A 22,537-nucleotide genomic window follows, 5' to 3' on the forward strand; every position below is an offset into this window, starting at 1 on the left:
AAGAGCTTTGTAAGTAAGAAGAAGGATTTTAAATTCTATTCTAGATTTTACAGGAAGCCAGTGCAGAGAGGCTAATACAGGAGAGATGTGACCTCTCTTCCTAGTTCTTGTCAGCACACGTGCTGCAGCATTTTGTACCAGCTGCAGAGTTTTTAGTGACTTATTAGGGCAGCCTGATAGTAACGAGTTACAATAATCCAACCTGGAAGTAACGAATGCATGGACGAGTTTTTCTGCATCGTGTTGAGACCGGATGTGTCTGATGTTTGTTGCGAAGATGAAAGAAGGCTGTCCTTGATATTTGTTTTATGTGGGAGATGAAGGACATATCCTGATCAAACAGAACTCCCAGATTCCTAACAGTAGTGCTGGATGCCAGGCTGATGCCATCTAGGGCAGCTATATCATTAGAGAAAGAATCTCTGAGGTGTTTTGGGCCGAGCACAATAACTTCAGTTTGTCTGAATTAAGTAGCAGAAAGTTTCTAGTCATCCAGATCTTTATGTCCTTAAGGCATGCTTCTAGTTTAGATAGCTGATTGGTTTCGTCTGGCTTCATAGATAAGTATAATTGAGTATCATCTGCGTAACAATGAACATTAATGGAGTGTTTCCTCATGATATTACCCAGAGGAAGCATATATAAGGTAAAAAGAATCGGTCCGAGCACAGAACCTTGTGGAACTCCATGACTAACTTTGGTGTGCATAGAGGACACATCATGAACATTAACAAACTGAGATCGATCTGATAGATAAGATTTAAACCAACTTAATGCAGATCCTGTAATGAACATTAGCTGTTCTAGTCTCTGTAACAGGATGTGATGATCTATCGTGTCGAAAGCGGCACTAAGATCTAACAGGACGACTACAGAGAGAAGTCCTCTGTCTGAAGCAATGAGTTGTAGTAGTAGTAGTCCTACTACAACTATTTGTCTGGATACTTGGAAGTTTGGGTTTGAAATTCTAAACAGGGAAATATTGCATTATGTGGTCCTTAAAGTTTGACGCACTTCAGTGTCTTGTCCCCTCGGGTGGACTGTTTCTATGGTAACCACAGGCACCTTCAGCCAGTCAGAATGTGTGTTGTGTCTCTGACAGGAATTGAACGAGGTGCTGAGGCTGTTTGGGCTCCTAAAGGAGAAGAAAACGAGGGTCGAAGGTCAGAGCAACGCTGGAGAACGACTGAAGATGATCCTGGACGAAGCCGCGGCGATGAAGGGGGACATGGAGGACAAACTGTCCCAGATACAAGGTCGTACAATGTTACAATGTTACAATTTCATGTATCAGACGCTTTTGTCCAAGGCGACGTACATCTGAGAGTTAATACGACAAAGTCAGTAAGAGCCAACAAACAGCTTCAAGTGTGACCGGACACTGGTGCTGACAGTCAGTGTAAAGAGCGTTTTTTACATTTTTTTTATTTTAATATTAATCATCAGCAGCATCAACAAGGTTAATATAGTCATCGTCATCTTCATGAATATCCTAATCAACATCAACAGTATCCTCAATGTCATCATCATCAATAGCATCAATATCATTAAGGTCAGAGCTGGGTACTGGTGCTCACACAGATACAAGGTATGACGTGTTATTGAGCCATGAAAACTAAACAAAACAAATAAAGCACAATTGAAATACAATTTACAAAACATTCCCATAGAGAACAATAATCACACGACATACATAAACAATATATCTCTAATTTAACTCGACTGTTTAAATTAAAAACTTGCGGCTTACAAAGATGAGCTACTGTAGCGACCACGCACCTATCACGTGAACATAATCAATGTGATAATAACGTTATACAGTAACCAAAATAACACACTTCTTACCTCACTGCCCGCATTTAGGGATCAAGTAAAAAATCTCTGTTAAACACTCCACTTCTCAGGACACAGAACAACAAAGTAAAACTTGCAAAAAACAAACTCTTGTTCTCTCTGGAACGACAGCTTCTGCTGGCAGTTACACACGTTTACTTGCAGTACTTATTTCGTTGAGTGAGTGTCACTTATTGAAAGTGGCTCGGGTTAATGGGTTAATGTTGGATATTTTAATTAAATACAATAAAGTAACAACGGTAGTAATATGGCAGCATCAGTGGTACCACAGTAGTAAAAGTACAGTATCTACTTGTATTTACATTATTTGTGTTCTCTGTCATCAGATCTGGAGAAGAAGATTCAGGAGCTGATAAGAAGTAAAGAAGACAAAGCAGCTGAAGTGACGAAGCTGTTAGAGACGGTCGATTCTCTGCGCCAAGAGATCTCCAAACGAGCCGATGGATACACCACCTGTACTTCATAAATACTACACAGTACTACATCAGCTGTACTTCATAAATACTACACAGTACTACATCAGCTGTACTTCATAAATAATACTGCGTACTACATCAGCTGTACTTCATAAATAATACACAGTACTACATCAGCTGTACTTCATAAATAATACTGCGTACTACATCAGCTGTACTTCATAAATAATACACAGTACTACATCAGCTGTACTTCATAAATAATACACAGTACTACATCAGCTGTACAATGAATCATGTTGATGTTTATTAAGTGTTTTCCAGAGGACATGAATCACAGTCAGAATAAATACAGTATAAGTGCAGTACAAGTATAACTATAATACAGACTGTGTGTTCTTATGTGTGAACTTTGTTTTTCTTTAACACTTTGGATTTTGTGAGTTTGAAGGTTTTAATGACCTTTTAATAATAAAAATAGAATATTAAAGAAGATTAAAAACAGGATGAATAATGTTGTGTAAATCTTCATGTTCTTGCTGCGACCTGTTCGGGGGTCCGCCCCTCTTGACAATAGTAATGATAACTAGACAATTCCCCGTTGGGAAATCGCGAGAGTGGGCTGTGCTGCGCTGCATGTCTGTGTGCGTACATTGATGCTATGATGCTACTATACTACAATGCAATGCTACAATGCAATGCTAATATGTATTCATTTCACCACCTACCATTCATTCTCAGCGTCTTCATCTATGGTATTTGTCTAGACAGACACATTCTGTACTTATGGATAGCCTATAGCTTTGCTAACCCCTGTTGGGAAATTTCCTATGGAGATCTGTTCAGGCCGAGACTATAATCATGCATGTGAAATTTGAAGCTGATATAACATTGTATGTAACAGGTAGTACTGGCTCTTGCCAGTAGGTGGCGCTAAGAGTATGAGCGAAAAATGATTCTGTAGAACTGTTCAGTCCGACACTGTAATCATACATGGGAAATTTCAAGCTGATTGAACATTGTATATGAGAGTTGATACAGGCTCTGCCCAGTAGGTGGCGCCATCAGTATGAGTGAAAAATGTCTATGTAGATGTGTTCAGGGCAGTACCCTCATCAAACCTGTGAAATTTGGTGGAGATTGGACAATGTATATGACAGTTTATACAGGCTCTGCCCAGTAGGTGGCGCTATGACTATGAGTGAGAAATGTATATGTAGATGTGTTCAGGGCGGTACCCTCATCAAACTTGTGAAATTTGGTGGAGATTGGACAATGTATATGAGAGTTGATACAGGCTGTCACCAGTGGGTGGCGCTATAGTATTGGTAAGGAAAGGAGTGTGTAGATCTGTTCAGGGCGGGACTCTGATCAAGCATGTGAAATTTGGTGCAGACAGGATGAAGTACAGGCGAGTTATCGCAGCCTAAATGTCATGGCGAGGCATCATGGCGAAGGTTATATGCGCCGCGCCGCCAGGGTCACGCCCTCTGTTGTAACCTGAACAAGTTTTGTCACAGACCTTAATCAAGGTCTTAAGAGTTTCCTGACATGAATTTGAGGTTAACATGTTTTACCACCTTGGAGGAGGGGCTTATATGTCACTTCCTGTTTCCAGTAGCGGGCGCTAGGCCTGATGGGAAATATTTTCATGTAATTGTGTTCAGGCTGGGACTCTTGTCATACACGTGAAATATGAAAAACCACACACACACAACTGTCCAATCAGAGTCCTCCTGTGTTGTGTGTCATCTGTATCCGAGGTGATTTGTCAAATGAGATCGATCAGCACGGAGCAGAAGGTTATATCATGGCAGAAAAAACCACACACACACAACTGTCCAATCAGAGTCCTCCTGTGTTGTCTGTCATCTGTATCCGAGGTGATTTGTCCAATGAGATGGCTGATATCTGTGCACTTGACACAGACGCCGGACGATCATACTCTGCTGCAGTCTCTCTGTCTGTGTGATTTACATTGGAGTGAATGGAGTAGTTGAGCGCTACTCTTGTCGGTTACAGGCAGATCAATCAAAAACCATAAGTCCTACTGATAAAGTAGACAGATTGGGAGAAAGAAGACAAGTGTGGCTACAACTTTGTGAAAAATCACTGTTCTACTGTGTAATTTGTGGCTGGGGTGAGTCACGGAAAGAGACAATTTCTGAGAGTTTTTTGGAGTCTGAAGAATTAATTGGCCCAGCTGAGCTCGGTTGCCGCGGAGATGGTTGTCGTTACTCCCTAGCAACGACCAAAGCTGGTGTCTGTGGCAGCTGATTTGAGCGTGATTTCTGGCTCACATTTAGGACGTCAAACTACTGCCATTTCTTCCAAACCAAACATGATATCGTCAAAATTTCTCCACCATCAAGCCAGAAAGGCCTTAAAGAACACAGACATAAGTTTTTGTGGTCCTAGCTTCTAAAATGTGGTAATAGGAGCGAGTTAAAAACAGGTGCACTTTCGAGAATCCTGGAAAATCCTCCTCCCGATTAACATTGGAGTAAATGGAGCAGTTGAGAGCTACTCTTGTCGGTTGGGGGCAGATAAATGAAAAACCGTACATCCTACTGATAAAGTAGACACATTGGGAGAAAGAAGACAAGTGTGGCTACAACTCTGTGAAAAAATCACAGTTCTACTGTGTAATTTGTGGCTGGGGTCGCGAGAGAGAGAGAGAATTTCTGAGAGTTTTTTTTGAGTCTCCGCACTCTGTCAATTAGCTCTGCACGAACATTCCGCAATACACACCCATTATAAATCCTGAATTTTTCCAAAATAACTCACCATATTTAAAGGCTCACCGTTCAAAAACGAAACATGGTAGGAAAAAAGTTCAAATACAACTTAAATAGACAAGACCCGTGCCTACATTTTAAAGTTTGAATGGTGTTTCTAGGTGAACGTAGGCCAGAGCAGGAGATGTTTGAAAAACGTGGCAGATTTGTGCGTTTTTTGGACCTCGTCCCATTCATTCCAGATGGGAAATTTGTGGCAGTTTTTCGCGTCTTACGACGCGAAAAATTAATATTCTGGAGATAAAAATAATAGCACACCGAGTCCGAACGAGCCGCACGTTTTGATGTATTTTTTATTTGTGTGCGCTCAAAGCTGCGGGGCAAGTTAGGTGCCGAAAATCAGGGAGGAAGAATAATAAAAAGAGGCGCGAGCAATAACAATAGTGGGCTGTGCTTCGCACAGCCCACAATGGACCCCTATAGCTTTGCTATAGAGGGGGCCATTGTGGGCTGTGCTGCACAGCCCACTAATAATAATAAAAATAATAATTACTTCCATACATGACTCCCTTCACTTCAGAGGTTTAAACAACTTCTTTATATATATAATTTTTTCATCAACTTGATTTTACTTTTATTTTTTACACATTTATTTCATTGTTCTTTTAGGGTTATTTGTTGGTTTAGGTCCGCCAGTAGAGCAGGCTCCTAATGTACTCAGCCTATACAGAGAGGTTCAATTCCCGCCCCCGGCCCTATATTTGGCGACTAATTCTATCATGTCTTTTTTTATCTGTTAAAAAGATTGTCATCTACGATCGACTAACTTACGGGACACTCTGTCTCTCCCAAACCTGCAGCATCTCCGCTCATCAGAAACAAACACACACACACACAGATGTCCACTGGTCCCTCCTGTAAATGCACTGATTGAGTGGACCTTCTTATTCTGTTTCAAAGTACAACATTGTTGTGTCAGTCTTGTAACGACGAGCCTCCTTCACGTGCGGCTCACCTGCTGCTGTGGATACGAGATCGGGTGGAAATAATACGATCAGAATCAGCTTCATTTGCCAGGTATGTTCACATCTCCGGTTTAACATTGCTCTCTATGTACACTTAAACATTAAATATTAAAGTAGTATCTGCAAGCCTTCGAAAGACAGTAGTGCAGATATGAGGAGTGCAGCGATGCTCAAATATATAATATGATGTATAAAGATATGTAGTTATGTAACAGATGGGTTCATTTAGAGATAGATAGTAGATGAGCTAGATAAAAAAAATCAGCACTACCACGGCTGTCTCGTGAGCTCTCGCATGTTCTAATCTAGCGTGTTCTCGCAGCTGACTCGATTGTTTTCGTTTGTCCTCGTGCGCACTCTCGGTTACGGAGCGTCTGTGAATGCGCATGTGTATTGATTTTTTTAAAAGGCAGATTTATGTTTAAATAAATCTACCTGTCACAGCACAGCTCGCTCGGAGCGCGAATGTCCGTTCTAACCAAATAACCAAAATATTTTATGTTTCTTTTGCAAGGTATAGGAAGCCTGTGTTGATCTTTTAAACGGCATGTTCTTCTCTCTTAGCCTTTATTTAAAGAGGTAACCTCGTTGAGACACGTGGTGTCATTCTCAGGAGAGACCTGCTTGGACAGCAGCAACAACACAGAGTTACAGACAGACGAATACTCAACAATAATCAATACAGAGATACAAGCAATAATAAAATCATTTCCTCAAGTAATGAGCGCAGAGGAGTCAAATAAAGTTACATGGTACATGAGCAAGTTCCCACAGATGCTGGACAGCTTTATATTCTGCTGTAGTGTGCTCCGGGGTGATGGGGCAGAGTGAGAAAGGGCCTTTTTACGGAGTTCAGCACGGACTGATGGTGTGGACAAAGAAATGAAACCCTGGGAGCGTAAGCTGCAGCAACACTGTTTATGTGAGATGGAGCTGGATCAGTAAGTGGGCAACAGTCGGAGGATTTGTAGATGGAGCTATACCAGTGCATTGTTCTGTGCATGGATAGTGATGGCCAGTTAACTGGTGAGTACAGGGTGCAGTGATGTGTGAGAGGTGTACAGTTTGTGATGAATCTTAGAGCTCCGTGACAGACAGCATCGAGCAGATGTAGAGAATGAGCAGAGGCGTTCGTGTGGAGAACATCCCCATCGTCCAGGAGAGGTAAGAAGGTGGCAGCAACAAGCCGTTTCCTAACAACAGGGGGGGAAAAGAAGCCCCACAATTTTAATCTCAATGTCTTTGGAAGGTTATGAGATGTTAAAGAGAGGCTATCATCAGTTGTGATGCCCAGATATTTATATGTGGTGGCAGCTCATTTAATGGGACTCTGTTTCGTAGTTAAAGTTTGTAGATTGCTCCATGCAGTCGGAGCAAAGAATGTGAAGGCTCTCTTTCCCAGTTGGGTTCTGACTTTGGGAACAACAAAATGTGAAAAGTTCTGAGAGCAGAGATAATAATTTCTTCTTTGTAAAATGTGAATTTAAACAGAGCACACGGAGAGAGAGAGAGATACAGAGAGAGCTGCAGGTGTGTGCAGGTACAGCAGGTGAAGGTGTGTGGGGAGAAATAAGTGAGGAGAAGCAAGGTGAGCAGATTAAACTATGAGCAAACACTAACATAAGGTGGAGAAGAATGAAGCGCAGTTATAACTGAGTTACTTTCTTTGAATAGGGTGACGTATTGTTTGTTGCAATAACCCCCTCCCTCCCCCTGAGGGTAATGTGTTCACAGCCCACCCGGGTAAAGTTAGGACATGTTCAGGAGTGTAGTGCAGGTGTGAAAGGGGCTTATGTGTGTGTGTGTGTGTGTGTGCGTGTGTGTGTGTGCACGTGTGTTTACATTCACTTGTTAATGTTTGTCTGCAGCAGGAGTGTTGCACGTCATTGGCTGACGACTCTCTGCAGGCCACAACACGTTCAATTCAACGGGGGCAGGCAGTCCTGAATGAGTCCTCAAGTGTTAAGGTGGGGGGTCTGATTCTCACACACACACGCACACACACACACACACACCTCCTCCTTTGTTGTTGCAGGTGAGGTTAAACTGTGGGGGAGGAGAATGTGTGTGAGTGTGTGTGTGTGTGTGTGTGGGGGGGGGGGTCTGGAATGTCCTTTGTCTGTAGAGCCGGGGGGGGGGGCTCATTGAAAACCACATTCTTTTAAACAATCAGTTTAAAATCAGTTTGTGATCATTTTCTGTGATTGACTTTTGATCACAGCGAAGAGAAACAAACTCAGGGGAACATTTTTGTTTACATTAACTTCAAGTCTGTTCACACTGTTAACTACATGATGTGTTCATGTTCAGGGTGAAGTTGTCTATACATATATATATATTTTTATATATATAAATGTCTTGACTCTCGTCTTCTGTGCTGTTGAGGCTCTCTGGGGTCATAGGTTACAGCAGATGACTCCTGAGAGGGAGTGCTGGTGAGCTCCATCTTCTCCCGAGACTTCTCCTTTACGAACTGCGCCTCCTCCAACTCAACAAACTCTTCTGCAAACTTTTCCAGGTTGCTCTCTGACGAGAAGCCGAGTCTGTGCATGTCTGCTGTAAGTGACTGAAGACTGGAGTCAGACTGTGCGATTCTGTTCACACAGGCTCTGGTGTCATGTGTTCACTTATTTCTTATAAATAGAATCTTTTTCAGGTGATCTGAACGGGTGAGGGTTATTAAATGAAGCATTCATTCATTCATTCATTCTTTTATATATTTATTGCTGTAACTGAGTTACAGAAAACCTCCTCAGATTCAGGTTAAAGATCAAGAAGAGCTTTGGTGGTGAAGTAAAGTCACTCAGACCGGAAGTCAGGCCCCATTGTTTCACAATAAAAGCTTTAGACTTAAGGTGTATATTTATATAAACTTTATAAAAACCTTTTTTTCTGAACCTTTTGTTCTTACTTTTATTGTTTTTAAAAGTTTAAAAATAGTTTCATGCAGATTTTTGTCCTGATAAAATAGTTTTAACTTCTGTTTCTTTAACTGTTCCTGATCACATCCTGTGTTCACCGTCAGCTGAAGACATTCTGATGAAGAAACCTCATCATGTAAAACAGGGGTGGCCAACCCTGCTCCTGGAGGGCTACCTTCCTGCATGTTTTAGGTTTCTCCACACTCTAACACGCCTGATTCGAATGTTTCGCTCGTTACCAATCCACGCTTCAGTTGGTTGATAAAGAGCAGATCATTCAAATCAGGTGTGTTAGAGTGCGGAGGAAACTAAACAAGCAGGAAGGTGGCCCTCCAGGAGCAGGGTTGGCCACCCCTGATGTAAAGTCTATTCAGTGGGAGCAGAACATGTCAGAGGCCTCTATAGATCCTCAGGCCACTTTGTTATAACAATACTAGCCATAAACAACATCATAATGATTAAAGTTAACATCTATGGATATAACTTTCGTACAGACAATAACATTCTTGATACACTGGATGAAACAATATCTCATTGGTTAACATCATTAACGCCTCACTGGTTCTGGGAGGTGATTTCAACATAGCGATAAATCGCTAGATCAGTGGCCTTCAAAAAAAACCCGATCGATAAAATTTCACCTGACTGATATTTGGAGGACTGGGAGCTCAGACTAATCTTCTCTGAACGTTAAAGCTTAAGTTCCTCATAACAAATATAAAGGGTTTTATTTTGAAAGGTACCCCGGATGTGTCGTGCTGAGGTGTCGTTGCCGGTGAAGCTGAGGGGGCGGAGTCTGAGGATGTCTGCAGAGTTCAGAGAGTCAGTAGTGTCCGCAGGGTTTCAGGAGGTCCAGACGCAGTGAGGGGTCCGGGTCCATTCAGGTCTCTTCCGGTCTCTTCAGCTTTTTTTAGTCCGGACGTGTGAAGACTTTAGCGCACTGTCGGCCTGAACTTTGTAGGATTTTCAAGTTTTCAGAACTTTTTTGCAGTTTTTATAGATTCTGTGGACGAGGTTCGGATCCGGATCATGTTGGAGCTCCCGGTCGCGATCCTGCTCGGTGAGTTTCAGCCGGAAATACTACAGAAAACTATGATTCAAACACTTTATTATCAGTGATACAATCAGTCAATCAATGAAGTGTGTTCGTCAGATGTTTGTCAAAAACGTTTTTAAAGTTAACATCGAGTTTAAAATTTGCTCTGAAATGTTTTTTTTAAGTTCGAATTTTCTTTACTTTCCCGTTTAAACTTTATTTAAACACAAACAATAAAGTTTAATTCAAACTGACCCGGAGCAGCAGACCTCGACTTTCGTGTTAAACTCGGGACTTTAATTACACTGTAAAACATTTGAATCAAAGGATTGTATTAATCAAAGTGGTGGTTATTGATCAAAACTCTGTGAACAAAAAAACGTTCACTGTTTAATGATCATTCGAGGATCACGTCTGATCTAATCAACTAAATCTATTCCACAGATGAATCGATCAAAATATCACAAACGGAAACGTTTCTTTGTCAACAAACAACAAAAAGACTATTCAATGAAAAAGTGAAAAAAATGTAATCTGAAATCAGATCAAATAAACAAATTAATCACACCAGAGACACAATGAAGCCTGTCTGTCTGTCTCTCTGTCTCTCTGTCTGTCTCTCTGTGTCTCTGTTTGTCTGCCTGTCTGTCTCTCTCTCTGTCTGTCTGTCTGTCTGTCTGTCTCTGTTTGTCTGCCTGTCTGTCTCTCTCTCTGTCTGTCTGTCTGTCTGTCTCTCTGTGTCTCTGTTTGTCTGCCTGTCCGTCTCTCTCTCTGTCTGTCTGTCTGTCTGTCTGTCTGTCTGTCTCTCTCTCTGTCTGTCTGTCTGTCTGTCTGTCTCTCTGTGTCTCTGTTTGTCTGCCTGTCCGTCTCTCTCTCTGTCTGTCTGTCTCTTAAAGTAAATTAAATATGATTATTAATAACTTAAGTCTTCAATAAAAAATGATCGATTATTAAAGTGATTCATTCACTTGATGTTTGAGCTCTAACGTTAAAGATTTATTGTTTCTGTCGTAACAACACAGGAAGAAACGAACACTCTTCTTTGTTGGTGTCATTATCCTGACCTGTCAATCATACAGGGGGCGGGCCTTCAAATTGATTAGATCTGACTCTTTTCATTAAATTAGTTTATTATTAGTTCACACTCATTGAAGACTTTCACAATAAGAGCCTTTTCTCTCAGCTCTACAGGTGCTTACTTGTGCTCAGGAGGGCGGGGTCTCTGTGGCCGGGACCCAGGATGCTGTCAGCGTCCCAGAGCTAAGTGACGTCTGCACAGAGGGCAGCTGTTACCCGGCAACAGGAGACCTTCTGATTGGCCGTGCCCATCAACTGTCATCAACCTCCACCTGTGGACTGAACCACCCTGAACCGTTCTGCATCGTCAGCCACCTGCAGGTAAAATAAACACCTGTACAACTGCAAATCGCAACACATGAATATGACAAAATACAGGTAAACAACACCTGAATCTAAATAGAGTGGGAATGTGTTTGTGTGTGTGAGAGAGAGAGAGACAGAGAGTGTGTGCGTGTGTGTGTGTGTCTGTGTCTGTCTTGTGTGCTTGTGTGTGTGTGTGATGTCTGCAGTGTTTCCTCCCTATAAGGAGACGTGTCGCTCTGCGGCAGACAGATGTTTGTCCAGATGTTCCTGTGGAGTAAACACAGAATGAAGGCATCCAACCAGAGAGAGAGAGAGAACTGAGCATGCTCAGTGGGAAGCTGTTTCTTTAAACATGGTCAGATTTTAACTGTGAATGTTTGAGTCAAACATGTTGAGGAACTGGACATATTACTCTCAGACATACCTGACAATGACACACCACTTATTGTCATGGTAGACATGAACATTTAAATGGACAATGCCCAGGCTACAGACTTCCTATCTCTTCGGTCCTCTTTTGACCTCAAACAGGTCCCTCCCCCTCCCACACAAGGCAGGTAATACTCTGGATCTCATTTTTACTCAAAACTGCCCCACAGCAAATCTGTCCATCACCCCCCTTCATCTGTCAGATCACTTCTTCATCCAATTCACTTCTGCTATGTGGACTGTACCCAGCTCTTCCTGTCATTCCTACCAGAGGACACTACAGCCTCGGCACGTATCTCGTCATGCCTTGCTGATATCTCTAAATGGAGGAAAGAACGCCACCTTCAGCTCAACCTATCCAAGACTGAGCTCCTTGTCATCCCAGCCAGTCCCTCTGTGCAACCACAGATCAACATCCAGCTCGGACAAACTGAACTCATACCCACTGAGTCTGCCCGGGACCTGGGCGTCATGATGACAACCAGCTAACCTTTTTGCTCGGTCATGTCGATTTACCCTGTACAACATCAGGAAGATCAGACCCTACCTTTCAGAGCATGCAACACACCTGCTGGTACAGGCTCTCGTGATATCACGCATTGATTACTGCAACTCCCTCCTGGTAGGCCTTCCTGCATGCACATTCAAACCTCTGCAGATGATCCAGAACGCAGCAGCGCAACTGATCTACAGTCAACCCAAAACAGCACATGTCACTGCACTGCTCGTATCCCTCCACTGTTCGTATCCCTCCACTGTTCGTATCCCTCCACTGCTCGTATCCCTCCACTGTTCGTATCCCTCCACTGTTCGTATCCCTCCACTGCTCGTATCCCTCCACTGCTCGTATCCCTCCACTGTTCGTATCCCTCCACTGCTCGTATCCCTCCACTGCTCGTATCCCTCCACTGCTCGTATCCCTCCACTGTTCGTATCCCTCCACTGCTCGTATCCCTCCACTGTTCGTATCCCTCCACTGCTCGTATCCCTCCACTGCTCGTATCCCTCCACTGCTCGTATCCCTCCACTGTTCGTATCCCTCCACTGCTCGTATCCCTCCACTGCTCGTATCCCTAGACAGACAGACAATCATTCACGCAGAGAGAGAGAGAGACGGGCACAGAGAGAGAGACGGGCAGAGAGACAACGTTTTATTCTCTGTTTAAACAGGAAGTGACTCACTGAAGAACCTGCTGATTGTTTTCTTTTATTTTCTGTTTAAAACAAGATAATAAAAACATGTTTCATGTTTTCTCGTCCAAACAGAAAGAATGTTAGGAATTCACCTCATCATTAACCCTTTAACCCCCCGTCTGTCTCTCCCTGCCTGTCTGTGTGTCTGTCTCTCTCTCGCTCAACAGGAGGAGAAAAAATGTTTTGTGTGCGACTCTGCTGATTCATACGACAAGCTGAGCGATCAGACGAGTGGTCATCGCATCGAGAATGTCGTCACCACGTTTGCTCCGAACAGATTGAAGACCTGGTGGCAGTCTGAGAACGGTGAGTCATTTGACCTCACTGAAATTAATGAGAGACTGAAGTCGGAGTGAACCTTTCTTCCTTCTTTCCTTCATGTTTAGTGGTTCTCAAGCTGTGGGGCGAGTCCCTGCTGGAGGCCATAAAGTCATTACACATTACACAGGATGTTCCCACTGCGCAACTTTTCGCGGGTACCAAGAGCATTGAGAGCAGGGGTCTCCAACCGTTTTTAACCTGAGAGCTACTTCAAGTACATCGCTTACGTTTTTTTACATAACGTAAACAAAAAAAATGAATGAAACTACTTTTTGTATCCACACGTCAAATGTCAATACCCAAAGCTTACATCTTCAATGAACATCACTGCCATGTCAAATGTATGTTCTATACAAACATCAAGGCCAAAGAAAACATTACAAGTCTTAACTTTTTCTTAAACTTATTTTCTGTATTCTCGTGTCAGTGTATCACACACCTCCATTCACATATCAAACATTATTATAGCCCACATAATCAGAATCAGAAATACTTTATTAATCCCCAGGGAAAAAAGGACATCTCTCTGAATAGGCTCCTAACTTATTCTCTTAAACCTTTATATATCACAATAACTTTTCACACATCATCTCCATTATGAAAACCACTTTATAGCACATGTATGTAAAACAAGGACGTTCAGTCTTTTCTATAGCTAGTGAGATGATCACTGCATTGATTCACATTGGAGGTGCATGCTGGAGTGTATCCATCTAAGTTCACAGTCTTTTAAATGTTCAGTCTAATTTGGAATTAAGATTTCATTCATGTTAGGAAAAGCTGTATCACAAAGGTTAAGAGGGGTTAGTGCATCGTTCACCTTTTCAGTTCATAGCGTGCTGCCCGCAGGGAGGTCCCATGCTAAGTTACCGTTTACTTGAGAGTGGTGGCTCCCCACGTTGCTTCTTCTGTCGACTGAAACGCTGGTACCACAGATGAGGCACACACACTTGTCCTTCACATTTGTGAATAAAAACGTGTGTTCCCACTCCCCGTCAAGATAGTATGTTTTCTGCTTTTTCTTGGTGTGGCCACCTTCGTACTCCATCTTTAATCTGGCTAAACAGGCTTGCTAATAGCACCCCCACTTTAGCTCAACTAGCATAACTGACCCGACCTGTCGATGGAGGTTGCTGCAACATTGCTGTGATTGGTTAGGTTCAGATGTTAACAAACTTGCCAGGAGAATCACTGTTTTTTATTGACAGCTGATAGGCCATCCTTTTATTTTGTATTGGAGGGGGGGGGGCATCTGTATGATTGTGGGAAGAGGCTTTTAAGGTGCATTTATTGTCGTTGCATTTGTTGTACACGTCTGTGAAGCCTCTTGGCGAGCAACTACTAACCTGGCAGCTCGCGGCGTGTTGGAGACCCCTGATTTAGTAAGTCAGGGAATAAACCTGAGCTTAGACCGCAGCAGGCACAGTCAACAGTCAGTTACTTAGGCTAAGGGTTCACTTCACTACAGCCAGACTTTGGTCCAGTGGACATTAGACTGCAGGACTCTCTAATTGTATCACCTACAGTACAGACAAAATAATCAATCACTGAATTACTGATCAGTTACAGACGTTCTACTGTGTTGTATACTGTGTGTATTGATGTGGAGTAGTATAAATAACCCTTCTTTTGAGGTCCTGTGATCAGTGAAGTACTTATGTTTGCTGTGTAATACTGGGTAATACTGTGTGAGTTTTTTGAAGTACATGAGACATATAGACTATTGATTATCTATTGGTTTAACTCATGTTCTGCTGACTGCAGGTTTGGAGAACGCCACCATCCAGCTGAACCTGGAGGCCGAGTTCCACTTCACACATCTCATCATGACCTTCAAAGTGAGTACTTCATGCTGTCTAAAGGGACAGTCCACAGATTGATCTGTTAGCATTTATGTGAATGCTTGTGTTTACTCCTTCTCAGTAGTTTAATGTTGTCTCATGATGATGATGATGAGTTGTCTTCATCAGAACTGAACTGAATAGTTAACTGTAGAAGAGAGGAGCGCCAGTTTAGCTTTGTGGTTAAAGTGTGTGCCCCATGTGTAGAGGTCCCAGGAGCAGCAGCGCCGGGTTCGACCCTTGGCCCTTTGCTGCATGTCGTCCCCACTCTCTTTTCCCTGATTTCTGATTCTGGCTCTATGACTCTAATCACTATCCACTTTGTGGTTCTGGCATCAATCAAAAGACTCTCACATGTCAGCAGACTCATTTGCCTATTCATCACGAGTCTTAAGACCTCAGTGGTCTGAGACAACGATGGGCAGGAGGCACCAATGAATCTTTTGAAAAGAAGCGCCAGGGACAAAAAGTCCCTTATATGTGCTTATATGTAATCAGATCAGATCAGTCAGGTCATTGATCGACATTGTTAGGTAAGGTTAGAATTATCTTTATTTCATGAACTTTATTCTAACATAGCAGAACATCACATGGTGTTTATTGTTTCTAACCTCCTCTCGCCTCAGACTTTCCGACCTGCTGCCATGGTGATCGAGCGGTCAGCTGACTTTGGGAAGACATGGCAGGTTTATCGATACTTCGCCTACGACTGTGAGACTTCCTTCCCGTCCGTAACTCAGGGTCCTATGCAGAAAGTTGATGATGTCATCTGTGACTCTCGTTACTCAGACATCGAGCCGTCCACTGAAGGAGAGGTATTGTAGCACTGTACTAACCACAGCATTAAACCGTGATGTCACCATGATGTAATCCTTAACAGTTTTAAACAAAAGTTTAAAAAAATCGACTAAATGTTCCTTTATTTCTAGGTGATTTTCAGAGTTCTGGACCCGGCGTTCAGGATCGATGATCCCTACAGCCCTAGAATCCAGAGTAGGTCTCCTCACACCAGACAAGAACTACTTCATGTTATGGAGTAATTGATCAATAGTTCATCATTCATCATCTTTTATTGACCTTTTGTTCAGACATGTTGAAGATCACCAACCTGCGTGTGAAGTTCACCAAACTGCACACGCTTGGAGACAACCTGCTGGACTCTCGTATGGAAATCAAAGAGAAGTACTACTACGCCATCTACGACATGGTGGTCCGAGGAAACTGCTTCTGCTATGGACATGCTTCAGAGTGTGCCCCCATCCAGGGGGCCGAGCAGACCAAGGAGGGCATGGTGAGTCCTTAAGGGGGGCACCGACAGACCAGGGAGGGCATGGTGAATCCTTAAGGGGGGCACCGACAGACCAGGGAGGGCATGGTGAGTCCTTAAGGGGGGCAGTGGCAGACCAGGGAGGGCATGGTGAGTCCTTAAGGGGGCACCGACAGACCAGGGAGGGCATGGTGAGTCCTTAAGGGGGGCAGTGGCAGACCAGGGAGGGCATGGTGAGTCCTTAAGGGGGCACCGACAGACCAGGGAGGGCATGGTGAGTCCTTAAGGGGGCAGCGGCAGACCAGGGAGGGCATGGTGAGTCCTTAAGGGGGGTAGTGGCAGACCAGGGAGGGCATGGTGAATCCTTAAGGGGGGTAGTGGCAGACCAGGGAGGGCATGGTGAATCCTTAAGGGGGGTAGTGGCAGACCAGGGAGGGCATGGTGAATCCTTAAGGGGGCACCGACAGACCAGGGAGGGCATGGTGAGTCCTTAAGGGGGCACCGACAGACCAGGGAGGGCATGGTGAGTCCTTAAGGGGGCAGCGGCAGACCAGGGAGGGCATGGTGAGTCCTTAAGGGGGGTAGTGGCAGACCAGGGAGGGCATGGTGAATCCTTAAGGGGGCACCGACAGACCAGGGAGGGCATGGTGAGTCCTTAAGGGGGGCAGTGGCAGACCAGGGAGGGCATGGTGAGTCCTTAAGGGGGCACCGACAGACCAGGGAGGGCATGGTGAGTCCTTAAGGGGGCAGTGGCAGACCAGGGAGGGCATGGTGAATCCTTAAGGGGGCAGCGGCAGACCAGGGAGGGCATGGTGAGTCCTTAAGGGGGGCAGGAGGACCAGGGAGGGCATGGTGAGTCCTAAGTCAATGCAGAACAGAGGGAGAGGCCACAGGGGGTCTGCAGGTTCATGGTCATTGTGTGTCAATATTTTTTGAATATTACTTATTATGTCAGTTGACATGGTGGTTTGTGTGTCTGCAGGTTCATGGTCATTGCATGTGCAACCACAACACGAAAGGTCTGAACTGTGAAAAGTGTCAGGATTTCCACCATGACTTGCCGTGGAGACCAGCTGAGGGACGCAACACCAATGCCTGCAAGAGTGAGTCAACATGTCTCTACTGGATTCTGCCAGTTTCTACTGGTCTTTACTGGTTTCTACAAATATCTACTGCTGCTTGCTGGTCTCTATTGGAAGGTCTCTGTCTCTGCTTGTTTCTGATGGACTGAGACTTCGACTAATGAGCTTTTTATAGCAGTACTTGATCTAAGGTCGTCTTTGAAATCTGACGTGAAATGTGTGACTCCAGGTTTTAGTCTGTTCTTATAAGTTCATAATGATCCATACTTAGTCAGCAGCTGCAGCGGAGATGAAGTTTCAGTCTGTGGTTATGTTAACAGACCGTATCTCTTCTTCTTCTGTGGTGCCTGTAGAGTGTAACTGTAACCAGCACTCGGACTCATGTCACTTCGACATGGCCGTGTTCGTGGCTTCAGGAAACATCAGTGGAGGAGTTTGTGACGACTGTCAGCACAGCACAGCAGGACACAACTGTGAGCAGTGTAAACCGTTTTACTACCAACACCCAGAGAGATCCGTCAGAGACCCCAACATCTGCCAACGTAAGTCCAGACTGTCTGTTCCGTGTTCTACTTCAGAGTAAACCACCGAGTCCAGACTGCTTTCTCGTCTTCTACTTCAGAATAAAACAGAGTCTAGACAGTCTGATCCGTTCAGACTTTTGATCATTAACTGGAACTTGGAACTTGTCCTGTGTGTGTTTCCGTAGCCTGTAATTGCGACCCTCTGGGCTCTCTGAATGGCGGAATATGTGATGGGATGACAGACGTTCGATCCGGTCTGATTGCCGGTCAGTGTCGCTGCAAAGTCAACGTGGAGGGAGAACGCTGCGAGCGCTGCACAGAGGCGCATTACAGGCTGAGCGACGAGCCAGAAGGCTGCAGGGGTACAACACAATGCAAACCACCTACAGAACAAGATACACAACACCTACAGATAAAGACACAACACGGGGAAGAACAACATACATTACTGAAACACACATCATCTGCATTATAGGATGCATACCAATAAAATAATAAATAATAAATCAGTAAGGTCATTTTCAAATGTAATGTAAAAATATGGATGAAAGAACATAGAGTACGTGATTGTTATTGTGTGTATTATTACTGTCTCTCAGCGTGTACCTGCAGCCCCGTGGGAACAGTTCCTGGAGGAAATCCCTGTGACAGTGAAACAGGAAGTTGCTTTTGTAAACGTCTGGTGACCGGACGAGACTGTGACCAGTGTGTGGTGAGAAAATACATTGAAGTATTTTTACTGTTATGACATGAAAAGCAGCCAATCAGCTCACAGTGTGAATGTTTAAAGATTAACATCATGTCCTGATGTTTACACTCTGTCTGATGGCAGTGTGCTGTTTCACATGAGGACACATTAGTGCAGTCAGACTGTCGGCTGGTTACTGCCGACAGTAAACAGTCAGTGTGAAGACCTCCAGCTGTGAATCTGTGGGAGGTCACGTGTGTTTATTGTGTGTGTGGGGGTGTGTTTATTGTGTGTGTGTGTGTGGAGGAGATGAAAGCCTGAATGACTTCCTGTCACTTTAAATCATGTTTTTACAGACAGAAACAAGCTGGGAGGTCAGAAAATGACTTAATGACACGTCTCTAACATCAGTGTGTGTGTGTGTGTGTGTGTGTGTGTGTGTGTGTGTGTGTGTCAGTCTGAACACTGGGGACTCAGTAATGATATGGACGGCTGCCGGCCATGTGACTGTGACCAGGGAGGAGCCATCAACAACCAGTGAGTTTACATATAAATTACTGCTAAAGGCTAACTGCTAACATCTAACATTAGTCACTCAATCAACTTTTATTCATATAGCTCAAAGTCTCAAACAAACCAGTTACCTCAGGACTCTTTACAAACAGCAGGTGTAGAGTGTGTTCTATTATTTACAGAGAGCAACATGAATCCAGCATGAGACAGAAAAACGTCCTTGAATAGGCAGAAACCTCGAGCAGAACCAGACTCATGGTGAACACACATCTGCTAACAGATTACTTCCGCAGATTGGGGGCCCTATCGTACACCCAGTGCAAAGCGGTGTGGTGCGGAGCAAGTGTCATTGCTATTTTCCCCCCAACGCAGTCGTCATTTTCACGCACCGGCGCCCACGTTGTGTTAATAGCAAGTGATCTTGTGCCCATATTAGCGCCCATGGCTGTGATGGTCTTAAAATGAGGTGTGGTCAGGTAAACAGGCAGCGCGTTGCTATCTTGAGGACGCAGAAAGCGACTGAGAAACCTCGTCTGAAGTCTAAAGTCTGTGGCGCAGTCTGTCTCTGCTATTTAAAGGCCGCATTATGGACATTCATCGGCAAATTCAGAACACGAGTCTCTGCTTGTTACACACGCGGGACGCACAGCAGCAGTGCAAATTACGCACGCACTGGAGAACACAGCCATGTGATCCAGCAGCAACAAGAAGTAAACATTTACAGCCGACCTTTCTTTGATGGTCAGCACACAGAACTTTAATAAACATCAGATCCTGTCTGATCCAGACAGCGTGTCTGAAGATTTAAATCATTAATGAAGTTAAGCTGCTGTGCCTTGTGTGTAAACTTTTCTCTTCATGTTCGTTTCTGCTGGGCAGTGGGATCGCTTCAGTGGTTTTAACATCAATCCGTGCTTCGACGTGACCTGTGTGTGTTCTGCGTGTGCAGGGGTACAGAGGAAGGAAGTTAAATATGCCAGTCTGAGCTCGGATGTAAGAAGAATGACTGAAATCCGCTGTGGAAATAGCATCACGCTTGCCTGCAGGCGCACCGGGCCCTTAAAGGGAATGACAGCTGACATTCTGATTGGTTTGATTTGTGTTATGCTGAAAACATGCCTATGAATAATCCAGGGACTTAAGTCAACCTCGCCCAGATTGTGCGCCGTGTAACGAGCAACAGTGGGTCAGACACGCCATAAATCACTTGGCGCCGTGTGCTTTAGACTGTGCGCCTTCTGCCGTGTAAATAGGGCCCAAAAACTTGTAACTGCAAACATCAACCTCTCTTTTATCTCGAGCCCCTTTCACACTTGAAGTCCTGACAATTTCAGGGCAACCACATCCTGAAATCTTCCATCTCGTGCTCTCACACGTTTTAACAGCGGGACACTTTCAGTGTCGCTCTCACTGTTGGAAAGGCTGTGTTTGGTTTAGTGTAGAGCCTTGTTTAGTTTTTCCTTTTCTTCTTCATGAGTTCACATATTCTCACTTCCTGTGTCCTGCAGGTGTGATCAGGTGAGTGGTCAGTGCGTGTGCAGAGATCACATGTTCGGTCGTCGCTGTGATCAGGTTGAGTCTGGATTCTACTTCATTGCTCTGGATCACTACACCTACGAGGCAGAGGACGCCAAGTTTGGACCTGTGAGTCACCTTTTTAACCTTTGACCTTAGACTCTCACTGATTTTCTCTTAACCTGACACAATTTTCCTTTATCTTGAAAACCTTTGTGAAAGATCACCGTCGATTAATAATTCCACAAAGACCAACATCAGCCTCACCATGAATAATAAACTCAAATGTTCTTCTGATTCTGTTGAGTCCTTTAAAAAACAGGCATTCAGGTTACCATGTTTCACTCAGTCTGTGGTGAATGTTCTGTGTACTTCATTGTGTTGCTTATTGTACCTTGTTACTATGTCGTCTGTATGGCATGATTTTTATCATGTGGTTCAGTGAGCCACCTTTGCTTATGCTAGTTTTGTATACTTACTTAATCCTTTTGAGATTTATTCTGAACACAAAAAAGGCTAAATGATTTTGTCACAATAGCTCAGACCTGAAATCAAAGGCAGATATTTTAAGTAAATAACATTTGATCAGTTTCCTTTTGTTCCTTTGAAAACGATCCTGAAGTTTTTTTTCTGTTGGTTTTTAAAGCTCCTGTGAGGAACTTTAGGTTTGTATTGATTTTGGCGCCCCCTGTGGACAAAGTTGTACCTCATACCTCTTTGCTGATTTTGTCCTGTTCATGCTTAAGTGGTGTTTTTGACACAATAAACTGCTTTCTTAAACAGGAATATGCATAACTCACCTTACATGATACAAACAGACCACTTCAGCACCAGCTGCCAAAGGTTGCTTCTTCAGGTTTCACATCCTAATCTCGTCTGTTTAGGGAGTGACAGTCATCCCGAGGCCCCTCCCCCTGGACCGCAGTCCCACCTGGACAGGTACTGGCCTTGTCAATGTCCCAGAAGGGGCCTTCCTGGAGTTTACTGTGGACAATATCCCCCATTCCATGGAGTACGACATCATCATACGCTACGAACCACAGGTAGGCAACATCATCAAGATATATCCCCGTCCACTGCTGTCGCCCTGCCCAGCGTGATGTAACCCCCTTTAACCACAGTATCTGTCAGATATCATCAAAATGTCGCATGTAGCATAGAAACATTTCAGTCGACTTTTCCTACTGTATCCCACAATGCAAAGCTGCCACAAAAGGTTTATTAATTAAGATAAAGATAGTCAGGCTAAAAAACTGATGCTACTGTATGGCAGGAGGTCATTTCAGATGGATGTGCGATTGTAATCACGTTTTATGAAAAAGATTCCAGTCCAATTGAATCAAGGAAAAAAAGACGAAAGCTTTCAAAGCAACAGAAACACCAGGGGAGCTCACTGGTTGCTATCAATCAATCAATCAATTTTATTTGTATAGCGCCAAATCATAACCAAAGTTATCTCAAGACTCTTTACAGACAGAGCAGGTCTCGACCGACTCTTTGTTGTTAAGAGAGAGACCAACATGAATCACCACGAGCAGCTCTGAGCAACATTCAGCACAGAGACAGAAACATTTCCTGTAACAGGCAGAAACCTCGAGCGGAACCAGACTCATGTTGGACATCTGAAGACACTGGACGGGCTGAGAGAGGGAGAGAGGGAGAGAGAGAGAGAGGGAGAGAGGGGGAGAGAGGGAGAGAGAGAGAGAGGGAGAGAGAGAGAGGGAGGAGCAGGATAGAGACATGCAGACAGAGCAACAACAACAACATATGTCCTTGTTACACCAACAACA

General features: G+C 44.0%; 2 protein-coding genes across 2 annotated transcripts in view; both read left to right on the plus strand.

The window, feature by feature from the left end:
* Positions 1–2,696, plus strand: part of lamb4 (laminin, beta 4) — a 69,289-nt gene extending 66,593 nt beyond the window's left edge. The window contains exons 35-36 of the mRNA XM_069685807.1: positions 1,103–1,256; positions 2,181–2,696. Of these exons, the coding sequence (XP_069541908.1) occupies positions 1,103–1,256; positions 2,181–2,320 (294 nt within the window). The 3' untranslated portion in view covers positions 2,321–2,696. The remainder of the gene's footprint in view (positions 1–1,102; positions 1,257–2,180) is intronic.
* A 7,287-nt stretch (positions 2,697–9,983) lies between these two features.
* Positions 9,984–22,537, plus strand: part of lamb1a (laminin, beta 1a) — a 29,888-nt gene continuing 17,334 nt past the window's right edge. The window contains exons 1-14 of the mRNA XM_069685666.1: positions 9,984–10,014; positions 11,174–11,388; positions 13,164–13,302; positions 15,082–15,155; positions 15,785–15,973; positions 16,088–16,151; positions 16,247–16,449; positions 17,408–17,528; positions 17,861–18,049; positions 18,217–18,393; positions 18,631–18,743; positions 19,177–19,256; positions 20,741–20,876; positions 21,632–21,790. Coding sequence (XP_069541767.1) covers positions 9,984–10,014; positions 11,174–11,388; positions 13,164–13,302; positions 15,082–15,155; positions 15,785–15,973; positions 16,088–16,151; positions 16,247–16,449; positions 17,408–17,528; positions 17,861–18,049; positions 18,217–18,393; positions 18,631–18,743; positions 19,177–19,256; positions 20,741–20,876; positions 21,632–21,790 — 1,890 coding nt within the window. The remainder of the gene's footprint in view (positions 10,015–11,173; positions 11,389–13,163; positions 13,303–15,081; positions 15,156–15,784; positions 15,974–16,087; positions 16,152–16,246; positions 16,450–17,407; positions 17,529–17,860; positions 18,050–18,216; positions 18,394–18,630; positions 18,744–19,176; positions 19,257–20,740; positions 20,877–21,631; positions 21,791–22,537) is intronic.

The sequence above is a fragment of the Semicossyphus pulcher genome, unplaced genomic scaffold (genome assembly GCF_022749685.1).
Source record: "Semicossyphus pulcher isolate SPU_LCO1_2020_fin unplaced genomic scaffold, fSemPul1.0.p SCAF_8, whole genome shotgun sequence".
Lineage (NCBI taxonomy): Eukaryota > Metazoa > Chordata > Actinopteri > Labriformes > Labridae > Semicossyphus > Semicossyphus pulcher.